This window comes from Thalassophryne amazonica, chromosome 13 (assembly GCF_902500255.1).
Source record: "Thalassophryne amazonica chromosome 13, fThaAma1.1, whole genome shotgun sequence".
Classification (NCBI taxonomy): Eukaryota; Metazoa; Chordata; class Actinopteri; order Batrachoidiformes; family Batrachoididae; genus Thalassophryne; species Thalassophryne amazonica.
In genome coordinates, this window is record NC_047115.1 from 42,220,941 (window position 1) to 42,248,199 (window position 27,259).

General features: G+C 39.4%; 1 protein-coding gene and 1 long non-coding RNA gene across 2 annotated transcripts in view; one reads left to right on the plus strand and one right to left on the minus strand.

The window, feature by feature from the left end:
• Window positions 1–27,259, plus strand: part of wdfy4 (WDFY family member 4) — a 120,514-nt gene that overhangs the window by 2,919 nt on the left and 90,336 nt on the right. The window contains 6 exon segments of the mRNA XM_034184287.1: window positions 2,417–2,665; window positions 10,692–10,803; window positions 22,174–22,298; window positions 22,475–22,603; window positions 22,952–23,141; window positions 25,531–25,720. Coding sequence (XP_034040178.1) covers window positions 2,417–2,665; window positions 10,692–10,803; window positions 22,174–22,298; window positions 22,475–22,603; window positions 22,952–23,141; window positions 25,531–25,720 — 995 coding nt within the window.
• The window catches only part of LOC117522878, a 26,125-nt gene continuing 199 nt past the window's right edge, over window positions 1,334–27,259 (minus strand). Inside the window, exons 2-3 of the long non-coding RNA XR_004564358.1 lie at window positions 10,175–10,255; window positions 1,334–1,344 (exon numbers count right to left, since the gene is read on the minus strand). This is a non-coding gene — a long non-coding RNA (uncharacterized LOC117522878). The remainder of the gene's footprint in view (window positions 1,345–10,174; window positions 10,256–27,259) is intronic.

A 27,259-nucleotide genomic window follows, 5' to 3' on the forward strand; every position in this document is an offset into this window, starting at 1 on the left:
ACAGGCAGCTTGGCCTTCTTCAGCTGCCGCAGGAAGTACATCCTCTGCTGGGCCTTCTTGATGAGGGAGCTGATAGTTGACTCCCACTTGAGGTCCTGGGTGATGGTGGTGCCGAGGAAGCGGTGACAGTCCACAGTGGTGATGGGGCTGTTGGTGAGGGCGAGGGAGGGCGGGGGGGCTGTGGCTTTCCTGAAGTCCACGATCATTTCCACTGTTTTCTGGGCGTTGAGCTCCAAGTTGTTGCTGCTGCACCAGGTCACCAGCCGGTCCACCTCGCTCCTGTAGGCAGACTCATCCCCATCCGAAATGAGTCCGATGAGGGTGGTGTCGTCCGCAAACTTGATAAGCTTTACGGAGTCGTGGCTGGAGGTGCAGCAGTTAGTGTAGCGGGAGAAGAGCAGAGGGGAAAGGACACAGCCCTGTGGAGATCCTGTGTTGGGAGATCACAAGGATATGCGTATGTCTTTGTAAACATCTTTGGTGCATTTGCGTAAATACATTGTGAAACACCGCAAATAAAGAAATAATTGTTGGGGTACATTTTGGTTCAAACTTTCAGATGTGAAAATGTCTCAATAAACAGCTTATTTCTCTGCTTGTAAATGGTCATTTAAATAGAAAAGTGATGACCACTTTAAATTCCTGAGCAGGTTTGGCTGATTGTCAGATATATGTGCATAAGAGGTCTATTAGAAAAGTATCCGACCTTATTATTTTTTCAAAAACCATATGGATTTGAATCACGTGTGATTATATCAGACATGCTTGAACCCTCATGTGAGAGTTTTTTTTCACGCCTGTCGGTTACGTCATTCGCCTGTGGGCAGTCTTTGAGTGAGGAGTGGCCCACCCTCTCGTTGATTTTTTTCATTGTTTATGAATGGCTCAGACTGCTGCTTTGTTTGATCAAAATTTTTTCAAAACTATAAGGCACAACTGAGTGGACACCATTCGATAAATTCAGCTGGTTTTCGGTAAAAATTTTAACAGCTGATGAGAGATTTGTCTGGTAGTGTCGCTTTAAGGACGGCCCACGGCGCCTGACGGCGATCTGCTCTTCGAGGCGGCCGCGTCTCACCGTTTCAAGTTGAAAACTTCCACATTTCAGGCTCTGTTGACCCAGGAAGTCGTCAGAGAACAGAGAACTTTCAGAAGTCGTCGGCATGAGGAGTTTATTCGGACATTCCATTGTTAACGGACATTTTGTAATGAAAGAACGTGCGGGCAGAGTCGCATGTCGGGCCGGACCCGACCGCGGGGGGTCGCAACAGGAAAAACACCTCCTTTGGAAACTTTAACGGGCAAGTTGGAACATGCCCAAGCTGTTAAACAATTTCTCAGTTACTCACTTGTTGAAAGCCATCAAAAGCCGCCTGAATTTTACAAATGGTTTTCAACACGGAGGTGTTTTTCCTGTCGCGGTGCACACAGATTCGCTGAGTCATCACGGAAACGACTCGGCGAATTTGCGCGCACGTCTTTCATTAAAAAATGTCCTTAAACAGGGGAATGTCCGCATAAAGTCCTCATGCCGGCCTCTTCTGAATCTTCTCTGTTCTCTCACGACGTCCTGGGTGAATTAAGCCTTAAATTAGAATGTTTTCAGGTCGAAACAGGCCGACGACGGTGCCTGGAAGCGCTGCGCGACGTCCCGCTCCGTGGGAAGTCCTTACACCGACAGAAACACCCCATAATCTCTCATCAGCCATTAAACTCGGATATTCCTCACTGGTCCAGAAAAAAATTTTGATAAAGCAACGCGCGCTGTCTCGAGCAGCGTGAGAAACAAAGGAATTCAGCCGAGAGGGCGGGACCACACCTCACCCAAGGCCTGCCCACAGGGAAATGACGTCACCGACACGCGTGAAAAAACTCACGCATGCGCACGAGGGTTCAAGCATGATTGGTGTAATCGCACGTCATTCAAATCCATATAGTTAAAAAAAAAAAAAGTGCTGGTTTCTTATCTAATAGACCTCGTATTTTAAAAATAAATAACTCATTAATAGGATGAAAAGTGATCTGAGCAGTACAGCTGGTCATGTTTAAATATTGCACAGAAAAGCAAGAAAAGAATGTGACCATTTTAAAATGTAGTATGGAAAGGATGTGAGATCTTTAACAGGCTGAATTTATTCTTTGTAAGATGGCATTTTCTGGTGACATTTGCTTATGAGGAGAAAACTCACATTCTCTCATCATGACTGATATCCAGTTCATGAAAGTGGAACTTGAGCAAAGTCTACTCTTCTGTCTGGTGATTTCTCAATGCAGACACTGTTCTTGGCTCAGACAGGAAGTGGGACAAATTAGGAGGCTATGATTAAATCATCAATGTGTGGATGACTGATACGCTGCATATACAAAGAAAACCATCTGTGGATTTCTAATTTTTGGCTTGTGCCCTCCCTTCCAGGAGCAAACATCTAAGCTGGAGAGGATCAATAAAGAAACTGGAGAGTTGAGCGCTTCAGGGGAGTTGTCCACTTCTGTGGACCTGAAGGTGGAGAACACTTGCAGAGACCATCAACACCTACAAGTGCTCAGAGAACAAATACAACATCTGGGACTCTCCATGGGCTCAAGTCCTGATCACAAATCCAATCATGTTCCTTTATCAGAGGACCAGGAGCATCTGTTCAAAGTATTGCCTCACTACATTCAGGTGTGGATTCCTGGGACAAGATTACCCAGTTCATATTGTTTTCCTATCGTCTTTTTAAAGGGTCACATCATTGCACAAAATGTGTTTTTATCAAACCTTCACATTTAAATATGTTTCAGTTATGTCTTCAGAGTTCTGCAGTTCTGTAGCTGAGTATGTTGAAAGTACCCTGCTAGAAGCAGAATTTAGGTTTATCACAGAAATCAAAATCTGGATGATTGCTTGTTCTGTGAAACCAAAGAAGATGTAGTGCTACATTCTCTTTGCCGAAACTTTGAGCAAGTTTGCAGACTGCGCAACTCTCTGGATAGAGAGGGCCTTCACTTTAAGCAGGAGACACAGAAACAGTCAAAATTAATCAATATCTGTTTTACAGACATTATTTGACTTATCACCTGACTACAGGTTCTTTTTTTGTGATTCTTTCCTCTGGTGTACTTCAAGGCTCTGTCCTGGTAACTTGTTTTGTTTGTTCTGTCAGGCATATCCGAATTCTCCCCCGGATAGGTACGGAACAACTCTGCTTTGGACTTTTCCTGCTCTGTGGCACAATTGTTTTGTGTTTCCTTATGATAGCAATAAACCAGTGTTGCACATGCCCACAACTCATTTGAAGACCAACACACCCAGTAGGCACACAGATCTGTGCAAGTACACTTGTAAATTAAACAACGGGGTCCCTGGCATGAAAATGCCAACTGCGTTGGTTGGCAACTAGCAATGCAGAGGTTGTTATATTTGACCAGGTCTTCAGCATAGGTATGTGTATTGTCTTGGATGTTCTTGTATTTTCCATTTATGGAACATTGCCTGCTTCAAGCATGTTGTAACGCATTCTGAAGTGTAAAGGATCAACCATGCATTTGTGTTGTCTTGTCTAGATTGCTTGTTTTTCTACCTCAGACACACATAAACAACTCAATATGCTGAGGCTTCTTTCAAGGTGACAAGTTCCTGTGTGACACTGACTTTGGTTTCCTTGCACTGGGTCCACATAAAGTTCAGATGTCAATTCAAGATTTCATTGATCACTTTTGGAACTCCTCAGGCTCAGATGTGATTGATGGACAGGCCTCTTATATGTATTGTTTGGGGACTGATAATCCTTAGACCAAAAACTGAAGGAGTCTGTGCTTTTTACATTAAGTCTTGGCTTGGAAATGTGGTCTCCTATTGGATGCTGTACCAGTGGATTATTAGACATGGTGTGTACCCTTTTACAACGGTGGTGTATCAGTGAAATCACTTGCTGAAGTCAGTGGTTGCAAAGAAAGCCTGCACCCTCTTGGCCCTTTCTGGAATGTCTTTGGACACCACTGTTTTGCAACATAGCACAAGACCCACCTGCATAGGCTGATTCTATGTTTGTTGCATTTATTGGGTTTGAACTTTTTTTTTTTTTTTAGTGCTTTTGTATTTAAGTTCAAAGCATTTTTAACAATTGTTTGCATAATGAATGGGTACTCTGATTGCTGCACTTTATAAGCTGAGCAAGGAAACAGTGTACGGTGCATCTGGAAAGTAGTCACGGTGCTTCACTTTTTCCACACTTTTTAAGTTACAGCCGTATTCCAAAATGGATTAGATTAATTTTTGTTCCTAAAAATTCTACACACAGTACCCCATAATAACAATGTGAAAAAGTTGTTTGAGATTTTTGCAAATTTATTTATTACTATTAATCATGATTAAACCAGGCATTTCAATGACTTATTGGGCTCAGCCAGTGGAAGGTTATCTGTATGTAGTGAATGGGTTCAACTTGTCAAGACATTCAGCTACAGGATTCTGGCCATGTGGCCTGTTGCTGTGAGCAGCGTTCTCAGTGTTGGGGACCTCAGTGAATGTACAAGGCCATGGGGACACTAATGTTTCACTTGGCTGCAGCAGACTGATACAAAAAGTCAAAAGGTTTGGTGAGGAGCTTTTCCAGGCATGTGACAGGCAAATAAAGAAAAACGCTTAAAAAGGCAGGGGGTCTGGGGGTGCGCACCCCCCACCAGCAGCTGAAAGATTTTTGCCATGCTAATGCTCCCTTGACGCAGTTACTCAAAATAAAGTCTGAAGGACTTAAATGACATGCAGCAGACTGATGATTACTTTCAAGATGTGGAAATGTGTCTGCCAAGGGTGGTTGTCAAGACCTCTGCGTGAAAGGTGTCATAGATATAAACTTTACTTACTCATTTTTCTACTGTAAACCTCTCTAAATGTACATTAAAACAATCCATCTATACACACTTTAATTTACTGTGGCACTTCTAATTTGAAATGGTCAAACTAATGCCTCGGGATACTGGTCCTAAAATAATGGTTTCAGACTCCTGATTCAATCAATTAAATAACATGAGATTGCAGTCAGATGCTTGATGTTTGGCCCTCAGCTGATTGATCCCATGACATTTATTTCAAGTTCTCTGTGCAGTCTCTCATTAAGCAAAAAATGCTAATAATACACAGCTTCAGGCACCTTTTATTTTCTATCCCTGATTTGTGTCACAGCAAGATCAGCTGTACTCTCTCTCTCTGAGAATGGTATGTGTGTGTGCAGCCACAGGTGTAATCTTTCTTTGGCTTGTGCATGTGCACATTTGGCAGCCCTGTGACGTGGGGCTTTGCTTAAGTACAGCAAACTCTGTGAAAACCAATAACCATCTTACAGCCATGAAAGGAGCACATAGTTAGTTGTATGCTTCATCGGAGTAATAGGAACACATTTTACTACATCTCATGATCTACAGTAGTTGTTGTAGACGTTACAGAAACTTTCCCAGCAACACACACTCATCCTCAACTGCTTACCCAAGATCAGGTTACGAGGGGCTAGAGCCTATCCAGCCAGAAAGAACCCACGCAAATATGGGGAGAACATGCAAACTCCACACAGAAAGGCCACAGGTGGGAATCGATTCTGCAACCTTCTCGCTGTGACACAACACTAAACCTTGCTGCCTTTTTCCCCATCAAGTATTTAGCAAATGAAAACATGTAATAGCTTGAAAAGTACAGTATAAATCAAGCTGTATTCTGCTTTTATGTTGGGATTTCTGATAAGAAAGAATTACCCACTATCTCTGTGAGAAATGCTTTCAGCGAGTTTAGTGATTTCAATTATTAACGAAGCAAGGTCAGAAAATGGTCCCACAGCCAAAATTGTAATCTTTAAATTGTTTTCTTTTGTCTGAAAAAATCCAGAACTTAGACATATTTATTTTAGAATGCAATAAAAGCAGAGAAAAGCTCAAAATCCTGTCATTTAATAAATTTGATACATGAATATTATTATTTTGGTCGTAATATGTTTTAGCAAAGTAGCATCTACAAATGTAAATTCGCTCTTTTATTCAGAAACTTATTTTAACAATTACATTTTACACAATACACACTTAAAAAGGAATAGACTGAACTCATTTTTACTTACACATTACATAGTATTGTCAGTAAGTCTTACTGTGTGGTGACGACTGGATTCTTTGGTACTAGGTCTCTTAGGAAGATCCTTGAATAAGGCTGGAATGACTGTGTCAAACAAACTGTTACTTATAGCGACTCAGATAAGAAGCATCACTTTCATTGTGGGGGGAACATCAGCTGCAACATTTTGGCCATGTGGTGAGTTTCTGTGAGCATGATACTGCACACAGGTGCCTCACTGTTGGCTTGAAAAGGGTCAAGGCAACACCCACATTTCATCTGCCTTCGGTAGGTACACTCAAAAATAGGCTCTTTGGATAAACTCAATTCAATTATGTACAGGATTTCCATCTAATAAATATATGTAGCCCCAACTCAAATAAAACACATCCATGCAAGATAATGTAATTTAATTTTGTTGTGACTACATATGAGCAGGGTTTCCATCAAATAAATATATGTAGTCTCAACTAAATTTAATTAAATTATCTTGCATGGATGCACTTTATTTGACTTGGGGCTACATACACTCAACAAAAATATAAACACAACACTTTTGGTTTTGCTCCATTTTGTATGAGATGAACTCAAAGATCCAAAACTTTTTCCACATACACAATATCACCATTTCCCTCAAATATTGTTCACAAACCAGTCTAAATCTGTGATAGTGAGCACTTCTCCTTTGCTGAGATAATCCATCCCACCTCACAGGTGTGCCATATCAAGATGCTGATTAGACACCATGATTAGTGCACAGGTGTGCCTTAGACTGCCCACAATAAAAGGCCACTCTGAAAGGTGCAGTTTTGTTTTATTGGAGGGGGATACCAGTCAGTATCTGGTGTGACCACCATTTGCCCCATGCAGTGCAACACATCTCCTTCACATAGAGTTGATCAGGTTGTCAGTTGTGGCCTGTGGAATGTTGGTCCACTCCTCTTCAATGGCTGTGCGAAGTTGCTGGATATTGGCAGGAACTGGTACACGCTGTCGTATACGCCGGTCCAGAGCATCCCAAACATGTTCAATGGGTGACATGTCCGGTGAGTATGCCGGCCATGCAAGAACTGGGACATTTTCAGCTATCAAGAATTGTGTACAGATCCTTGCAACATGGGGCCGTGCATTATCCTGCTGCAACATGAGGTGATGTTCTTGGATGTATGGCACAACAATGGGCCTCAGGATCTCGTCACGGTATCTCTGTGCATTCAAAATGCCATCAATAAAATGCACCTGTGTTCTTCGTCCATAACAGACGCCTGCCCATACCATAACCCCACCGCCACCATGGGCCACTCGATCCACAACATTGACATCAGAAAACCACTCACCCACACGACGCCACACACGCTGTCTGCCATCTGCCCTGAACAGTGTGAACCGGGATTCATCCATGAAGAGAACACCTCTCCAACGTGCCAAACGGCAGCGAATGTGAGCATTTGCCCACTCAAGTCGGTTACAACGACGAACTGGAGTCAGGTCAAGACCCCGATGAGGACGACGAGCATGCAGATGAGCTTCCCTGAGACGGTTTCTGACAGTTTGTGCAGAAATTCTTTGGTTATGCAAACCGATTGTTTCAGCAGCTGCCCGAGTGGCTGGTCTCAGACAATCTTGGAGGTGAACATGCTGGATGTGGAGGTCCTGGGCTGGTGTGGTTACACGTGGTCTGCGGTTGTGAGGCTGGTTGGATGTACTGCCAAATTCTCTGAAACGCCTTTGGAGACGGCTTATGGTAGAGAAATGAACATTCAATACACAAGCAACAGCTCTGGTTGACATTCCTGCTGTCAGCATGCCAAGTGCACGCTCCCTCAAATCTTGCGACATCTGTGGCATTGCGCTGTGTGATAAAACTGCACTTTTCAGAGTGGCCTTTTATTGTGGGCAGTCTAAGGCACACCTGTGCACTAATCATGGTGTCTAATCAGCATCTTGATATGGCACACCTGTGAGGTGGGATGGATTATCTCAGCAAAGGAGAGGTGCTCACTATCACAGATTTAGACTGGTTTGTGAACAATATTTGAGGGAAATGGTGATATTGTGTATGTGGAAAAATTTTAGATCATTGAGTTCATCTCATACAAAATGGGAGCAAAACCAAAAGTGTTGCATTTATATTTTTGTTGAGTATATACAGTTGTATGCAACAGTCTGGGCACCCCTGATAATTTTCATGATTTTCCTTTATAAATAATTGGTTGTCTGGATCAGAAATCTCAGTTAAATATTTCATATAGCAGGCGAACACACTGATATTTGAGAACTGAAATGAAGTTTCTAGTATTTACAGAAAGTGTGCAATAATTATTTAAACAAAATTGGGCAGGTGCATAAATTTGGGCACCCTTGTCATTTTAGTGATTTGAATACATCTAGCACTAATTATTAGAACACAAAATTGGTTTGGTAAGCTCATTGACCCTTGACCTCCTTACACAGGTGAATCCAATCATGAGAAAGGGTATTTAAGGTGGCCATTTAAAAATGTTTCCCCTCTTTGCATCTCTTCTAATGGGTGGCAACATGGAAGCCTCTTAACAACTCTCAAATGACCTGAAAACAAAGATTGTTCAACATCATGGTTTAGGGGAAGGATACATAAATCAATCTCAGATTTCAGCTGTCATTTTCCACTGTGAGGAACATAGTGAGGAAATGGAAGACCGCAGGCACAGTACTAGTTAAGGCCCAAAGTGGCAGGCCAAGAAAAATCTCAGATAAGCTGAAGCGAAGGATGGTGAGAACAGTCACAGTCAACCCACAAACCTGCTCCAAAGACCTACAATGTGATCTTGCTGCAGATAGTGTCTCTCTGCATCATTCAACTATACAGCGCACTTTGCACAAAGAGAGGCTGTATGATGCTGTAATGCAGAGAAAGCCTTTTCTGCGTACACGCCACAAAGAGAGTCACTTGAGATATGCTAAAGCACATTTGGACAAGCCAGCTTCATTTTGGAATAAGGTGCTGTGGACTGATGAAACTAAAATTGAGTTATTTGGACATAACAATGGGCGGTATGCATGGCTGAAAAAGAACACAGCATTCCAAGAAAAACACTTGCTACCTACAGTAAAATTTGGAAGGTTGTTCCATCATGCTGTGTGGCCAGTGCTGGTACTAGGAATCTTGTTAAAGTTGAGGGTCACATGGATTCCAGTCAATATCAGCAGATTCTTGAGAACAATGTTCATGAATCAGTGACAAAGTTGAAGTTGCGCCAGGGCTGGATCTTTCAACTAGACAACGACCCTAAACACTGCTCAAAATCTACTAAGGCATTCATGCAGAGGAACAAGTACAACGTTCTGGAATGGCCATCTCAGTACTTAGACCTGAATATTATTGAAAATCTGTGGTTGATTTTAAGTGGACTGTCCATGCTCAGAAACCAACAAACCTGAGATGTTTTGTGAAGAAGAATGGCCCAAAAACCTTCAACCACAATCCGGATTCTCATTGGAAGCTATAGGAAGTGTTTAGAGGCTGTTATTTCTGCAAAAGGAGGATTTACTAAATATTGATGTTTTTTTGTTTTTTTTTTTTGTCTTGGGGTGCCAAAATTTAAGCACCTGCCTAATTTTGTTTAAAGAATTACAGCACACTTTGGGCGGTGCAGGCCCTCCTGCTGCGGCCTTCACCCACTTTGCCTCACTTTGGATGACAGACTGCTTCAAGTTTAGTGCACATAAGCAATGTCAAATGTATATGTGTTGTTTTTAATTCTGATGTGTGCCATTATTATGTTAAACTAGTAATCATTGTGGATTAATTGCTGTTTTTTGTCTGAGGTAATTGGAGCATAAACGTTTTGTTGTTTTTGCACTCGTGTAATGACAATGACAATAAATCTCATCTCCCTCTCAAAAGCAGAAGTAAGAAACAATTTGACGAAAAATACCAGAACTACTGGACCATAACTGTTCCTCTCCTTCCTGTCATCTGTCTTCCTGTTATTCCTCCTCCCCATGAGTGAGTAGTTGTACAGTCTGATGGCCTGAGGGAGGTTAAAGTTTATTTAAAAAAAAATGTTAGCTGTCTTAAAGTTAGTGGAACAAAATGGAGGCTAATTGGTCCACTAATGGCTGAAAAGGTAATCGGCTGATGAAAAAGTTAGCTCTGCTCATTAGCTGTTAGCTGAACTGTGCCCACCACTGGAGCTGAAAAAATGGGCTGAAACAAGGGAGTGTTTGAGTTAAAAACTGATTTCAGTTATTGACTGACAACATTTCTACAAATGAACTAACAACAATCTTGAGATTACTGTTTGTATATTTACTCTGTGTTCTGTGCACTACTGTCCGCACGGGTGGTGGCCAAGTGGTTAATGCGCTTGGTTTTAGTGCAGAATGTTCCAGGTTCAAATCCCACCCCTGCCACATTTCTCCATGTAATGTGGAGTTGCGTCAGGAAGGGCATCCGGCGTAAAACCTGTGCCAATTCAACATGCAGATCCCCTTGGATTTGCTGTGGCGACCCCGAGTGCAAACAAGGGAGCAGCCGAAGGGACTTACTTACTTTTTCTGTGCACTACTGTCTACAGGGTTAATTTATTGATTTGATTATGTATTTTGAGCGACTCCTCATTGATTTCAGGTCTGTGACCATGGCGGCACAGTAGAAGGACTGGACCTCAGAAGGCTCGCTGGGCTCACAGCTGACGCTGTGGTCTCCAACGTGCACGACAGACTGTCAGAAAGGCCGGCAGGTACTAATGATGTAACACATCGCTCAGCTTCATTTTCTGTCTCCTCTCCACTTTTGATTTTTCCCTTTTATATTGTGATTAATATCCATCAGATTTCTCATATTTTACACACCATCCATACGGTAGTATTAATTAATGAAAACACAATCAAGTTATGAGGTGAATTTAGGAAAGTTTGACAACACCCTGCCTCGCATTTTCTCTTCTTTCTTAACTCCTTGTTTTTGTGCAAAGGTGTTTGTTAGAAATGGGAAGGAGGTGCATTTTTGCATTTAGAGAAGTAGATACTTCTGTTTTTTTGGTTCAGTTCTACTATGGGATTGTTTTTTTGGGGGGTTTTGTTGTTGTTGTGAAATTTACATAGTACATGTAGCAACTGTGCACTGCTCATTCACTACTTGACTTCCTCGATTCAAGATTAACATGTATTAAATGGACCATGAACACTTGCAAAAAATAGCAACACAATGCAAATATTATCTCTGTGGCCGATGGGGAAATATGAGAAAACCCCAAATATTAGTACACTTAATAGGAAAATGGATTCATATAGATTATGTCAATATGTAGCACATGATTTCATGTCAGTGTTTTTATTTGGAGTTAGATCGATAGATTTTTCCAAGTTTCAGAGTCATACAGATGTACAAATAAAGTCGGATATTCAGGGTTTGGTCTGCAGCGGCTCTGTAATCAACCGTTTCTGCAGCGCGACTCCACTTTGAAACGTGAACCATTGAAGCAATGCTTCGATCCACTAACTCCTTGGTTCTTTGATTTGCTGCTCTTCAGAAACGACAAGTCCGCTTCTTACCCCCTCTCAAAGCCATTAAAATACCGTGAGTCACTTTTGTGTGGATTAAAGTCACTAACTGGGACTCTTATCTTGTTGCTGTCAAGAAACGAGAATCATCCTCCGTTCCATTGGCACAGCTCCAAACGCTGCGCGGCTCTCTGCTGAGACAGAGTCCGGTCAGTATTAATAACTTCAAAATGAATTGCCGCTTTAAATAAAATGACACCTCTTACAAACGTTGTAATACAGACAAGAAACTACAATAGACTAAAACGTTTTTTTCCTCCCAACATGAGACGTGCTGTATTTCTTTACAAATTCCTGACGTGCAGCACAGCAGCTGCAAGAGCTCAGCTCAGATATGGAAACACATTCATGCCAATAATGCCTGAAAGGAAATGCTTTTGACAGAAACTACAGATTTGTTTATTCCTATTTATGTTCAGAAATCAAGGATCCACCATGTAGAGTTTATTATGTCCAGTGACCAATTTCATATTTATTTACTTTAAGACTCAATAAAATGTTGTTCAATTTCAATTTAATGGGCTTATAAAGCACCAAATCACAACGAAATCCGTCTCAAGGTGCCTCACATAGAACAGTTCAACATAAAAAAATTAAATAAATAAAAATGAGAAAAATTCAAATACGTAATTAAAAACAGAAGTAAAAGAATAAAACAAAACAAAAAAAAATAAAAACTATTCATAAGAAAGAGAATAAAAATAGGCTTTAGTCTTGACTTAAAAATGTCCACGGACTCCGACTGTCTCACGGTCGCAGGAAGACCATTCCACAGAACGGGTGCACGATAAGAAAAAGCCGAATAAAAGAATGAAGATTATTGAATAACAAGACATGTACGATTTTTATTTTATCATTGGGCAAAAATGCATCTGTCAGATTTTCACTCTGGATCCAGCCCTGGAAATGATTTACAAGAGATCTTATGGATGTTAGTCTGCATGCCCTGGGAATGTGCATCAAGTAAGTGGGTCAGGTAACAAGTATCTCAAAACCTCACACATGCACACACATGCTACCTCCTGTATGTCATCTGCACTATTGCAAAGAAGGGAAAGAAAACATTTTTCTATGGAATCCCCCCCAGATCAATATGTTCTCTTCATTAAAATGAGCTGTAATTTTGCAACACATTACAAAAATAAACCTACATTATAACGCTTGGATTTTGGTAGAAACTACATTTTGTCAGTTGTGTTTAATTTGAATGGCCGTATAGCTTTAAGGGCAGTTTTAGGATCCAGCCTTACTGGCATAGCAATTTTGGCTGAAAAAAACAAACAAAGAAACAAACAACAACAAAAGCTTGTGAGGAGTAGTCAGGACAATTAGGACCTTGGTCCCAGTGACTGACCTCTGGGAAATTTTACCTTCCTGGGAAATTACAGAACCCAATCTCATATATGTGCCACATTTGGAGTGGGAAAAAAATTATTTCCCAAATTATGTGACTCGCGTGTTGCCCATGGGGATCCATGAGCTCTAGATTGGGCAGTGTTTATTAAATAGATAGCTCACATTTTTTCAAGGGTGGTAATAAATTAAGCAAAGCTTGTATAATGAGTTGAAATGGTGTGTGAGCCCAGAATGTTTTTAGAATGTTAGACCTCAACAGTTTTTAGAAGAGGAACTCGACCCTTTTATTTCCTGTTAATTATGTAATTTTTACCACAGGCCATCAAATATGCCCATTAGGTATTTGTGAAGACTTTGTGTCCCTCTGACTGTGCTCAGCATAACTCCATTCCTATTATTGCCAGAGTCTTCAAATTCACAGGGAACATTCTTGGCACACAGACCTTGGAGAAGTTCAAAGATGGCTAACCTTGACCTATTCTAAGATGTATTTTATGATGATAAAACGTCTCATTCTGTTCTTTTTTTTTTTTTTTTTTTTTGAGGGCTGGGGGTGACAGCCAGTCAAAATAGAGTGGCACCGTGATGTCGATGGCTGGTCTAGTTAGCTGCAAACTCTGTTTTGATTGTGTGGTAAGATAACCACTTATATTGTGTAAAGGCCGGCAAGAAATAAATGCTTCTAAGACTGAAAACGCTGTTTTTGGAACCTGATAACTCCTCTGGAGTGATTTACAAGACATTTTGTGGACATTAGCGTGCACGCTAACTTCCGCTAACTCCTGCTCTTGTCGAAAGCTCATGTATGAGCACACACACATCCTCCTACAGATGCCATTAAAATGTAAATATTGTTTGTGGTTGACTGATTGATTGATCGAGGGGCTTTATTGAACATGTACAAATTGTACGTAAGACAATAGGATCTTAATAATTAAAGTAAATGGCAATAAATGTGTATGTGTGTGTGTATGTATGTGTGTATATATATATATATATATATATATATATATATATATATATATATATATATATAATATGCTATTGCACTAGCATACCAATTAAACAACTGCAAATTATAAAGAAGACAATACTTATACAGCCGAGAGTATTTTAGCATTGTGTTATATTTTAATGTTAACTGTCCTAATGTATTTATAAATTGTTTAGGTTCTTGTTATCATATACATATTATTATTACTTCTATTCGCCATTTGATTTTTAAATGGACCACAGTGGAAATAAGTGTTTTCACTTTCTTGTGTCATCATGTACTTTTAATGTATTTACAATTATATTATGTACTTGAACTTACTAATTAAAATCACCTACACATGCACTCACACTTTTAATATAAAGATGATTACACCCCCCACCCCCCCACCCCCCCTGCTGGAATGACATGTGAGTCCAGAATATAGTTAGCAACGCCCATTATTCAGTGTTGTTATCTAATAGCTGTAGCTTCTCCAAAAATATTAGTCCTATCAATGTTCTGTTTTGGCGCTGTTCATCCTTAACCCAAAATACATAAGCATACCAATTGACAAATGTCAGCTCTCCACAGTTTCCCTGTGATCAAAGTTGCATGCAGCCCTTCACGTACACATCAAGAGTTTTTTTTGTCTTTTCCGTATGAATGAATGAATGAGTTTATTCAGCACACACACAGTCCAAAACAACAACAAAAAACCTACAACAAAGAAAGAAAATGGATTAACAATGCATCTGTGTGCCTGAAAGGTATAGGCAGAAGCAGAGCTTATTAACACCTACCCCCCTGTAACCAAAATAAAATTATCTAGTCCAAAAGGAGTGGGGAAGTAAAAAAAAACAAAAAAAAAAACCTATCTATTCCTACTCCCATTTTCAACTACTTCAAACTCTTCAACTTAACAGACACAATCCGAATGCTACCAAATAAATTTACATTTACAATTGACAACACACAAAACTCATCCTTCTTCAGCAGATACATATCTTGAAAACATCATGTCTTTATATTGATTTTTAAACTGATTGATCTTTGGACATCATTTGAGTTCCTCTGTCAGGTTATTCCATATTCTAGAGCCACACATGGAGACACAGAAACCTTTCCTGGTCGTTCAAGTGCCAGCAATTTTAAAATGATACCAGCCCCATAAATTATATTTTCCCAGTCTCTCAGTAAAAAATTCTTGAATTCTAAAGGGCACTTGGTTATTTTTCACTTTGTACATTAATTGAATAGTCTTGAACAAAATCATTTTGTGAAGTTTTAATATTTTAGATTTAATGAACAATGGGTTAGTGTGGTCACGATAACCTGCATTATGAATTGTTCTTAATGCTCCTTTTTTGAACAATGAGTAATGGTTGCACTGTAGTTTTATAATTGTTGCCTCAAACTTCAGCACAGTAAGTCAGGTATGGTGCAATCAATGAACAATACAAAGTATGTAGTGCTCTGCATTTGTGCCGTGTGTATTCTGTCGCAAGCAGGTGCTTCTACTTTTTTTAGCTGTGCACAGAGACAGTGGCGGAAGATATCAAAGGCAATACACTTTTCAGTCATGTACCGGCAACATGAAACTAACTCACGGTAACGGCAACAGGAGACTTAACTCACTCATGGTAACAACAACATGAGACTTAATTAAACTGACTAAACCAATTGAACTACAAAACGCAATAAATCATAACACTAACAACACTGTTAAACTAATATGAACCACAATATCATTTAAAACCCCAAACTCCCATGGTGCATTGCAGCACAATGCCCATTGTTTACTGGCCAGCTAAAATTGATATTTTCTCCAAAAATATTTGTCCTATCAACTTTCCGTTTTGGCAGCGTTCATCCTTGACCCAAAATACATGAGCATACCCTGGACAGGATGCTAGTCTGTCGCAGGGTCATATAGACAAACCAACACATTCTCACCCACATACATGCTTACGGACAATTTAGAGTATTCAATTCACCTAACGTGCATGTCTTTGGATGTGGGAGAAAACTGGAGTACCCAGAGGGAACCCACGTAAACACGTAGAGAAAATGCAAACTCCGAACAGGCCACAGGTGGGAATTGATCCCATGACCTTCTCGCTGTGAAGCAACAGTGCTAACCACTAATCCACTGTGCTGCTCTGAGTCAGTTCCTCATATGACATAAATTGTCCATCTTTATACAGGTGTCCTATAGTACATATACCTTTTGAATGCCACTACTTCCAGTACATATGTTTTGCCAATATGAACTGCAGGATTATGCTACAGAGAAGCATACTTTTGTACCAAGTGTGAAATCCTATGTGTTTGGTGCACTTTGGCCCATACCTGTCTTGTATGGACAGAATCGATCTGTTATTGCACCTTTGGGTATTGCGAAGGCCTTGTATCCGTCCGTCTGTCTGTCTGTGCTCTGCATAAGTCCAGTCCTATTACTGCTAGGGTCTTCAAATTGAAACGGAACATTCTTGAGGTACAAACCTTGGACAAGTTCAAAGATGGCTAACCTTGACCTATTTTAAGAGGTCAAAAGGTCACATTCTGTTTTTATGCTCATACAGCCAAGGGTATTTTAGCATTGCATTGTATTTATCTTTGCTTTTCCCCACAATGTTAGTTTAATATTTTCCCTCTTCTCCAAATTTGTTTAAATTTTTTGTAGCACTGGGTTAAAATTTAACCTGGCCAGTTCTTCCATATCTTGACTGTTTGACTCCAAGGTATTTCATGCCTTTAGGGACCCACTTGAATTGAATTTTTTCCACCATGTAAGAAGAGCATGTGAAAGACAATGGCATAGCTTCAGACTTATTCCAATTAATTGTGTAGCCCGAGAGCTTAGAATAGGAATGAACAGTGTCCATCAAGTGTGGCAATGTCATCTGCCTAAAGCATCAATTTATGTTCTCCTTCACCATTCTCTATTCCCTTGATTTTGCTGTTCTTCGTAATACTAACAGCCAGAGTTTTTACTTTCTACAAAAAATTATTTAAAAAAGGGGCTCAAAGAATAACCAGGTGGGAAAGGCCAAGAAAAGGTGATATCCTCCTGACTACCAGGTATATCCTCCTGACTACCTTCCTGGTAGTCAGGAGGATATAGTACCATTTGTTATAACAGCTGTCTTTGGTTCCTTGTATAAAAACTTTCAATCCCAAAACATGACAAATTTGTAAAGAGAAACCCCATTCTACCTTAACAGAAGCATTTTCAGCATACAAGGAAATGGCTTTTGGCTCATTTTTGGACTTGGCTGTTTTCTCATATTATCTGAAGAGGATCAATTCTTCATAAAACCCACTTGATTAACATGAATAATACTGGGTAGGTCTTGTAGATGCACAGCCAACTCGTTTGTTAATATTTTACAATCTAGATTAAGCAGGCTGATGGATGTTCTCAAATGATATGGATCTGTTATATCGCTATAGTTCCTCGGAATTAAAGATATTAAAGCTTCATCGAATGTTGGTGGTACATGACCTTTTTGAAAGGCCCCTTGACATACCTTCTGCAACACCAGTATGTCTCTGCACTCTTGATAATATTCCACAGGAAGCACATCATAGCCTGGTGATTTCCCAGTAGTCATTAGTGAAACAGTCTTCCTAATTTTGCCCTCAGTTATGGGTGTCTCTAACTTTCCTGCCTGGGCTTAGATTTTTGCACATCAATATTAGTGAAGAATAATTCTTGCTCTTTTTGGCTTTCATTGCCAGGTACTGTTGGTGTATGTAGATTCTCACAATACCATTCGAATGTCTTATTTATGTCTTTTGCTGAGGTTATTAATTTCTTACCTTGTTTGATTGCCAAAATTAGTTTTTGTGCTTTCTTTCTTTCTAAAATCTTCCCAGTCCCCCCATAGAAATTGTTTTTTACTCTGAATAGTGCATATTCAATATTTTTATTATAGATTTCATTCAACTTAAACTTACATAGTTCCTCAAATATGAGACTGAATAATGTTCAGCTCCTTTATTTTGCTTTAATTTAATTTCCCCTTCCAATTCTTTGACTCTGTTTATACATTCTCTTTTCTTTGAGTAGAATATGCAATCAATTACCCTCTTATATGCAGTGCATCCAGAAAGTATTCTGAGTGCTTCATTTTTTTCCCACTTTTTTATGCTACAGCCTTATTCCAAAATGTATGAAATTCATTTTTCCTCAAAATTCTACACACAATACCTAATAATGACAATGTAAAAAATGTTAGGGTTTTGTTGTTGTTTTGCAAATTTATTACAAATAATAATAAAAACTAAGAAAGTAAGTATTTACAGCCTTTGCCATGACACTCAAAATTGAGCTCAGGTACATTTTGTTTCCACTATTCATCCTTGAAAAGAAATCAGTTCTGGAATGCAATTTGTGGCAGCGAGAGAAAAATGTATATTTCTGCTCACAAGGATTGACAAGTCTCTCACCACCCAAAATCAGTACATCATTGTGCGAGCTTGAAAATGAGCACTGAAAGGCTCGCCCCACCCAGCTCATTTCAAATTTAGCCACCTCACCTTCATTTATGTGGGTTTCCTGTATGAAAACATCTGCTTCATTAGTTCTCAAATATAACCCCACCTTACTCAATAAAACAGATGAAATCTAGGTTTGCTCTCTGATGTGCCTTATGCCAAAGTGTAGCTGGACTTTAAATTTTTGTTAAAAAAAAAACCAACTCTCTATGCCACCTCATCATAAAGCTGGTGATGCAAAATTCAAAACTTGAACTATGCACAATTTCCTCAATCACAGCCAGAGAAGCCTATAACTTCATCAGTTTTCAATTCAATTTTTCAATTTATTTTCATTTCTATAGCGCCAAATCACAACAGAGTTGATACAGGGCTCTTCACACAAGTAAGGTCTAACCTTACTAACCACTAACCAAGTCACCAAGACAGGGCCGTCTTGGTGACTTTCCTCTCTCGTATCCTTCTTGCACAGACCCTCAGGCTTTGAGAACTGTCAACTCCATGCAGATTTACCATAGAGTACGATACAGTTTGCTTTTCTTCATAACTGATGTAAATAAAGCTCAAGCCTTGATCAGTGTTTTGGAAATGGCTATGCATCCATCCCCTGACTTGTCTAAAGAAGACTGGATGTAAAATTGATGGTTTATGTGTTATATTAATGGGTACACTTATTTATTCACACCATCATTTAGATCTTTTAGAGTTTTATTTCTTTTAATTCATGATGTAGAGATTACTTTTCACTGTGAGTTTAAAGGGCATAATTTTAGACATTTTAATGTAAAAAGCCTGAATTTTTGATGTCCTACAAAATTTCAAACATGTACAAGCTCAGGGGGTTCCCTAACTTTCAAACCACACTGTGTATATCATTGTGTTATATGTAATTCTGCCAGTTATACAAGTTCTACATTAGGGATGATTTGGTCTCATCAAACGTTTGGGTTGTCTACTTTTATCTGAGTGTGCTACATTTAAATTAGACATTTAAGTTTTATTGTGTGTTATGTAGCCATTCTGCTCTGTGCACACCTGATCTTATCAGACTGTAGAAGTTAAGTACAGTAGGTCCTGCTTAGTCCTTGGTTGGGAGACCACAAGCTGTACATGTGCTTCTACATGTATCATTGGAGTTGTCAAGGTGTATCCAGCATAAAATTTCTGCCAAATCGTCACACGAATATCTCTGAGATCTATGGCAACCAGGGCAGGCTGAAAACAAACAAAAAATTTATTGTGTGTTTATAATGGAATTTATAGTTGATTTCATACACTGATCATGCTCATTCAACTGTATTGCCTTTAACTTATTTGTGTAACTGTTGTTTAAAAAAACACTTTGAAGTGTATAATTTTGTACTGCAAAGTTCTCTATACTCCTACTACTACAAATAATAATAATATGGATTTTTTTAAATATTTTTTTATACTGTCCAGTATTTGGAATGCAATCCAAACCTGGTGCTGTACAGACAATGATAGATATTCCTTTACTGTTTCCGCCAGTGGCGGCTGGCCCATAGGGGGCGCTCGGGCGCTGCCCTCCTAGACGTGGAGGGGAAAAGCCATAATATAAATATATTTAAAAAGTATTATCAGTGTCAGTTTTACTTTATAGTATGTGCCTACATGTAATATGAATGATTAAAACAACACTTCCTCCAACTGACTCTCATTCAACAGTGCATTTCCACCGACAGAAGCAGAGAACGTATCATTCCTCGTCTTGGGCGCTCATTCAAAGCGCCCTTGAAGTGCAGCGAAATAACCAATTGCATGTAGTTGCTAGAGAAAATTAATAAATATTTGGCAAATCAACATTGCCAAAATTAATGGCTTTGGGGCGCCGGAATTTTAGCCCTTGCTACAAAAATGCGGGAACGTTAGATTACAGTCAGTAATGTACGTGACGCTGCAGCTGCTGCAGTCAGTCAGGAAGAGAAGATGGTGAGGACGACGTTTGGGTTATATTTATTTATTTTTATTTTGTCTCCTGTGTTTTGCTGGAGTAAGTTGAAGAACTCTTCGGAGGTTTAAAACGGGACAAAACTAATCAAATCAATGACACCAAAGTTTGGCGGGGATCCTTTTGGAGGCGCATGGAGGTGCGCACATCAGATCTTTCTTGTGGTTTAATGACAATTGCACATCCCGGTTGGAGGAGAGACGTTTGTCTGATTCGTTATAAACCGTGTCAGGCTTCATTCACACTGTCAGCGCGCACACGTCACGGAGGCTGCTGATCTGCGCTCTTTACTGCGGGGTGGAAAGGAGCGCATCCACCTCTGACTCCTCTGGATCCACTTCAGCTCAGGTGAGCTGACGAGCTGCTCGGATTTATTACCCAATGTTGCTCCTGGTGTGGAAACGAGGATGAAAATTTAAGATAAAACGAATGAGTGATGTTTTTTTTTTGTTTGTTTTAGGGGGTCAAAGCTGTGATCTTTATTGGGACAGCAGACCAGTTACAATGGTAATAGGGGAGGCCGGGGCTGTTTGTAACAGTGTTAAAAGCTGCAGCCATGCTGGCATTTTGATTTCACTTTACACGTTATGAGGATCGGTTCACAGAACTGAAATATTCTTTGGAGTATTCCACACTCTAAAACAAATTATTTGCTCAGTTTAAAAACAAAACAAAACCCTAAAATAGCAATTTGCATGTTTTTTAAAGAAATTCTAACTCAGCCACTGAGTACACACAAGACATTTATAGTAAGACAAACCCAAGTTTAGCAATGCATTTAAATACTTATAAATACTAATACTTTAAATACTTTTGTATACTTAATTTGCTTTGTCCTCTACACTGTTAATTAATTTTAACCAATTTAATTTAAAGGTTTTGGTGTTATTAGTTAGTCAAGTTATTTAAGTTTTTCAAGCTTCTTTAGTTTGCCTCCATTCCAGTCCGTAATGTTCATGCAAAATATTACCTTATTTTTCTCCCGCTCTCACACACACACACACACACACACACACACACACACACACACACACACACACACACACACCACACACACACACACACACACACTCTCACATGCTCTCTCTCTCTCTGAAGGTGGTGTGAACATTGTAGTATGTACATAATGTTCTTTTGTCAATTGAAGAATTTTTCCATATTTTGAAAGAGTGTAAATTTGGTGATATTTTCTATTTTGTTAAGGTCGGTGTCATTGTGAACCCCAGGATCTGTTTGTCTGAAGATAATGGCAGTGCAGTACAGTTTGGTGTACTGTGTGTGTAATTGGTGTCAAATGGTGAAATGTTCTTTGCTCAACAACTTGAGTGTTGTATTTGATACTGTTCCTTTCCAAAGTACAAATGGGGCTTAATATAGCTGTAAATGGTTAACTTTATCTGTAAAACTGCTGATTTTGAGAAGGACATGAAATGATTATTGTGGAATTGTAGTAATTTTCCGACTGTTCACTTGAATGCCTGTACTGGACAAGGCAAGGGAATCTATTGGCACAGCAGCCCCACCAAGACTGTTTTTCACCAGCTGCCACTGGTTTCCGCTGTATTTCAGAACCATCAGGTGCATTTATTATACTATGCATTTCAAAGTGCAACCAGATAATTTTGCAACCAATCTAGCATTGATTACTGTTAAAAAAAAAAAAAGGTACATATAATATTGGGACATTACAACATATTACATCAGCCATGACTTCTAAATAAATAGCTGTTATAATTTGTGTTTCAGAGGAGGCTCGTGATGAGGTGGTGCAGTTCTTCCAGAGGCAGCATGAGCAAACCAACCGGGAGGCGACAGACAATCCAGGATGGCTGCTGTTAAAATGTCTATTGCTCCTGACAGCTGATGACTCGGTGAGTGATATGAAATGGTTTTATAGTTAACATTTAAAGATTTTCTACTGCAGCTGAGTTAAAGTAACATTTCTTTACCAAGAAAAGACTCTCACTAAAGAATGATCTCACTTATGTGAGGCACAATATAAAAGCGATACATTTGACAAATTAGATTTTGTGTTTGTCTTTTGCAGGAACTACTGTCCTGCATGAACCCAGCACTCCCTGCTGCTCTAGTGAAGTGTCTGTACCTGCTGGTGTGTCTTCCAGCTAAGAAAGAGAACCCAGCAACAGAAGAGAGTTTTCAGGAGCTGCTAACACAGGTAAATACCTCACTGTTACTCAGAGTGGGCACGTGATACCTCCACGATCAGTCCCCTGATTACTGCAAGATATCTCAAAAAGTCATCACTGATTCTGATTAAATTTGTCAGAAAATGATCCTGCATCCATCTCAAGATCAAATCACAATCTTTTAACTGACCAAAAGCTTACTGAATTCTGTTAACTTTTTGAGAATTTCTGCTGAGAAACATCAGGATAGTGATATTGGTTCTGGAAGTAACCTTCTTCACTCACAGCGAAATCATCACTTTCCTTTCATCTCATGAGGTTTCCAAACATCCTCACTGGATTTGTCTCTTCACACTGTAAATGTGTTTATGTTGTAGGTCGTCCTGCAGCTGTGCAGGCATCGGGTCAATGTGGAGATTCTTGTAGACACTCAGGAACTGCAGTGCCTCATCATTGGCCTGACATCCCTGTGGGACCAGACCAGCTCCTCCTGGAGGCACCAGGCCTCTCGCATCCTCAAAGCGGTCTCCGCTTCACAGATGAGCAACACTGTTCCCGCTTTAATCGGTGAGTCACAGCAAACCTTTGGGTATAAACCAAACTGTATGAAGTTTGGCTAAACTTCAATGGTGCAAATCTAACATACAGAACACAATGCTAAAGTACCCTCGGCCCTGTGAGCATGTAATCAATGAAAGAATGTGTCCTTTTGACACCTTAGAATGAGTCAAGGTTAGCCATCTTTGAACTTGTCCAAGGTCTATGTCCCAAGAATGCTCCCTGTGAATTTAAAGACCCTGGCAATAATAGGAAGGGAGTTATGCTGAGCACAGACGGAGAGATGAAGGCAAAGTCTTCACAATACCCGATGGACATATTTTAGCCTCGGGTAAAAATGAAATGTTTACTTAAGAGCTCAGTCACACCAGGAAAAATAATGCTTGGACACAGCAGCGTAAGCCAAATTAGTGCAACCGTGTGCCATCACCTTGCTATTATGTTTCAACCATGAATCCCTAAAATGAGCACATAGAAGATGGCCACCAGGTCTCTGGCCTCTTGCAGTCTGGTGCGCAGTTGCACAGCAATAAAACTACCATAAGTCTGAGACTGACAGTGAGTCACCTGCTGTGGGTGTGTGAGTGAATGAAGCCAGCTATACAATTACATACCATATGTATTTCTTTATTTATTAGGATTCCCATTAGCTTCTGACAGAGCAGTTGCTAGTCTTTCTGAGGTCCTTAACGAAAAGAAAATCTTGCACGTATAAGGGTGATTCTTAGACTATGGGCACTTTTATGTCCCTTGATCATATTTTATGAAAAAAAGAAAAAAGGGGAAATTTCACACTTTTATAGTTATCTTTACAATGAAAGTGTTTTAAGAAATTTGTCCTAGTCGTCTATGATGACGTTTTCACCTTTTTTCAGCATCATTATATGCAAATATTGCCGTTCTGTGCTTGTCCCACACCCAGACTTATGATCTTCAATGATAAAAATGAATAGTGAACAAACATTTTTTTCTAATGTTTTAAAATATCTCTGAATAAAATATCAGTAAAATAATCAAAACATAATCTAATCGTTCATATGGTTAAGCAAAAAGCACAATTTTTTTCAGATGGACTTTAAAAATATGTATAATATAAAAAAAATTCTCCTGCAAGAAAAAAAAAGAGAATAATTATATCCATAAAAACTGAATCCGCAAGATTAGCAATAAGTAACTGAGGGCAGCCTGATAACACAGCATTCTTTAAAAACAATGTGAGACTCAAGAGAAGTTTAGTTTCAACAAAATGCCACTGTCATCTATTGTGCATCTGAATCATACTGGAACGGTATTAACCGTGTAAAACCAGTCTAGTAGCCTTGGTATGAAGTTGAAGACTAAGTATATCCTTCCTATAAGCAACAGACTATATCTGTTAAATGACAAAATACAGAGAATGACTGTGACAAATTGGGGAACTCCGCATATTATTATTATTATTATTATTAATTTTACTTGTATAATACAGTCTGCAATTAATTCAGCAACATTTGAGTTAAAAACCAGTCTGATTTCTCATCTTATTAATGAATGTGAATCGTGGTTTGGGCACAAAAGCTGCAAAATATTTCCTCTTCTGCCTCCATGAAAAGCTGATGTGTGCAGCATGACTGATAAATCCCTGATTGCATAAATGATGCAGGTTTTATATGAGGAGGTGGGGTGAAGTAATTTGTTATTATTATTATAGATGCTCAGTAGTTTGTGACGGTGCTGTAAAGTTGATTTAATATTGGACATGATACATTGTCCCATTAAAGAAAGAAACAAACAAAAAAGACTTTCAGCTTGCAACAAGTGATGAATTTGTCAGACCAATTCTGATGTATGCTTACAAGGTCACAATTTAAATGGTGTAAATATGTTTAGTTATTTTTTATTAAATATTTACAATAATTTAAACAATAAAATCCATTTCTCTTCTTTGCTTTAAGGCCTCTTTGATAAATCCAAACTAAGCCATCAGACATAAGAAAGAACCCTTTTCGTGAAACGCCTTTGGCTTGATTTTCCATTTTTATTTGCACAAAAATGAATTAATCTATTAAGCATCAATATCTTTAGACCTTTTCATGTAAAAACACCTGTGATGCAAGCTGACAGATGTTTCTCATGTGACACAAGGCTTCTTTTTGCAAAATACCTACCCTGATTTTATATAAATTTTAAATATAAAAACATCAAATTAATCTGTTTAACATCTTGAATTTTTGATGCTAAAATACCTATGATGATATAGAACAAAAAGAGGCCTTGTGTCATGTGGAGGACATTTGTCTTTGTCCTGCAGAATAATAAAGGTCTAACATGCTAAAACCCTGCAAAGTCGTGTGAAGAGCAGCTTGTACAGATTTGCATGTCACTAAAATTTAATTCCCTTCTTCTTCTTCTTCTTTAGGTAAGAACTGTGTGCGCATCTGCATCCAGAACCTTCTGCACATCCGTGCTGATGTCTCAGGCCCGCTGCTGGCTGAGGTCGCGGTGGTGGTATTTAGCTTCATTAGAGACACATATCCAATCAGTCCTGCCCTCTTCCATGAGTTTGACAGCAACAATGGCTACATGGCCATCGAGAGCATCCTGAAACGGTGAGACAGGCATGATGAAAGCAATAAGCACTAGAATGAAAGAGAGGAATGACTGTGAAGACTCAAGAAACGTGTCTAGAGCAGTAGTTCACAAACTTTTTTTTTGTTAGAGCTCGTCCATTTGTATTGAAGATATTTTGGGCCACCCCCTTCCTCCTCTCTCAGTCTAGATAAATGCTTCTAAAACAATAAAATGGTTCATTTCAATTGTCTTTGTTTTTGTGACTACTAAATGGTACAGTAGTGTTCAGAATAATAGTAGTGTGGCATTCAGTCAGTGAGTTTGTCAATTTTGTGGAACAAACAGGTGTGAATCAGGTGTCCCCTATTTAAGGATGAAGCCAGCACCTGTTGAACATGCTTTTCTCTTTGAAAGCCTGAGGAAAATGGGACGTTCAAGACATTGTTCAGAAGAACAGCGTAGTTTGATTAAAAAGTTGATTGGAGAGGAGAAAACTTAGGGCTGTTCATCTACAATGATCTCCAATGCTTTAAAATGAAAAGAAAAAAAAAAAAAACAGCCACGTGGAAGAAAACAGAAAACAACCATCAAAATGGATAGAAGAATAACCAGAATGGCAAAGGCTCACCCATTGATCAGCTCCAGGATGATCAAAGACAGTCTGGAGTTATCTGTAAGTGCTGTGACAGTTAGAAGACGCCTGTGTGAAGCTAATTTATTTGCAAGAATCCCCCGCAAAGTCCCATTGTTAAATAAAAGACGTGCAGAAGAGGTTACAATTTGCCAAAGAACACATCAACTGGCCTAAAGAGAAATGGAGGAATATTTTGTGGACTGATTAGAGTAAAATTGTTCTTTTTGGGTCCAAGGGCCACAGACAGTTTGTGAAACGACCCCTAAACGCTGAATTCAAGCCACAGTTCACAGTGAAGACAGTGAAGCATGGTGGTGCAAGCAACATGATATGGGCATGTTTCTCCTACTATGGTGTTGGGCCTATATATCGCATACCAGGTATCATGGATCAGTTTGGATATGTCAAAACACTTGAAGAGGTCATGTTGCCTTATGCTGAAGAGGACATGCCCTTGAAATGGGTGTTTCAACAAGACAATGACCCCAAGCACACTAGTAAACGAACAAAATCTTGGTTCCAAACCAACAAAATTAATGTTTTGGAGTGGCCTGCCCAATCCCCAGACCTAAATCCAACTGAGAACTTGTGGGGTGACATCAAAAAAGCTGTTTCTGAAGCAAACCCAAAAAATGTGAATGAATTGTGGAATGTTGTTAAAGAATCTTGGAGTTGAATAACAGCTGAAAGGTGCCACAAGTTGGTTGACTCCATGCCTCGCAGATGTGAAGAAATCATGAAAAACTGTGGTTATACAACTAAATACTAGTTTAGTGATTCACAGGATTGCTAAAAAAGCAGTTTGAACATAATAGTTTTGAGTTTGTAGCGTCAACAGCAGATGCTACTATTATTGTGAACACCCCCTTTTCTACTTTTTTTTTTACTAATAACCCAATTTCATAGCCTTAAGAGTGTGCATATCATGAATGCTTGGTCTTGT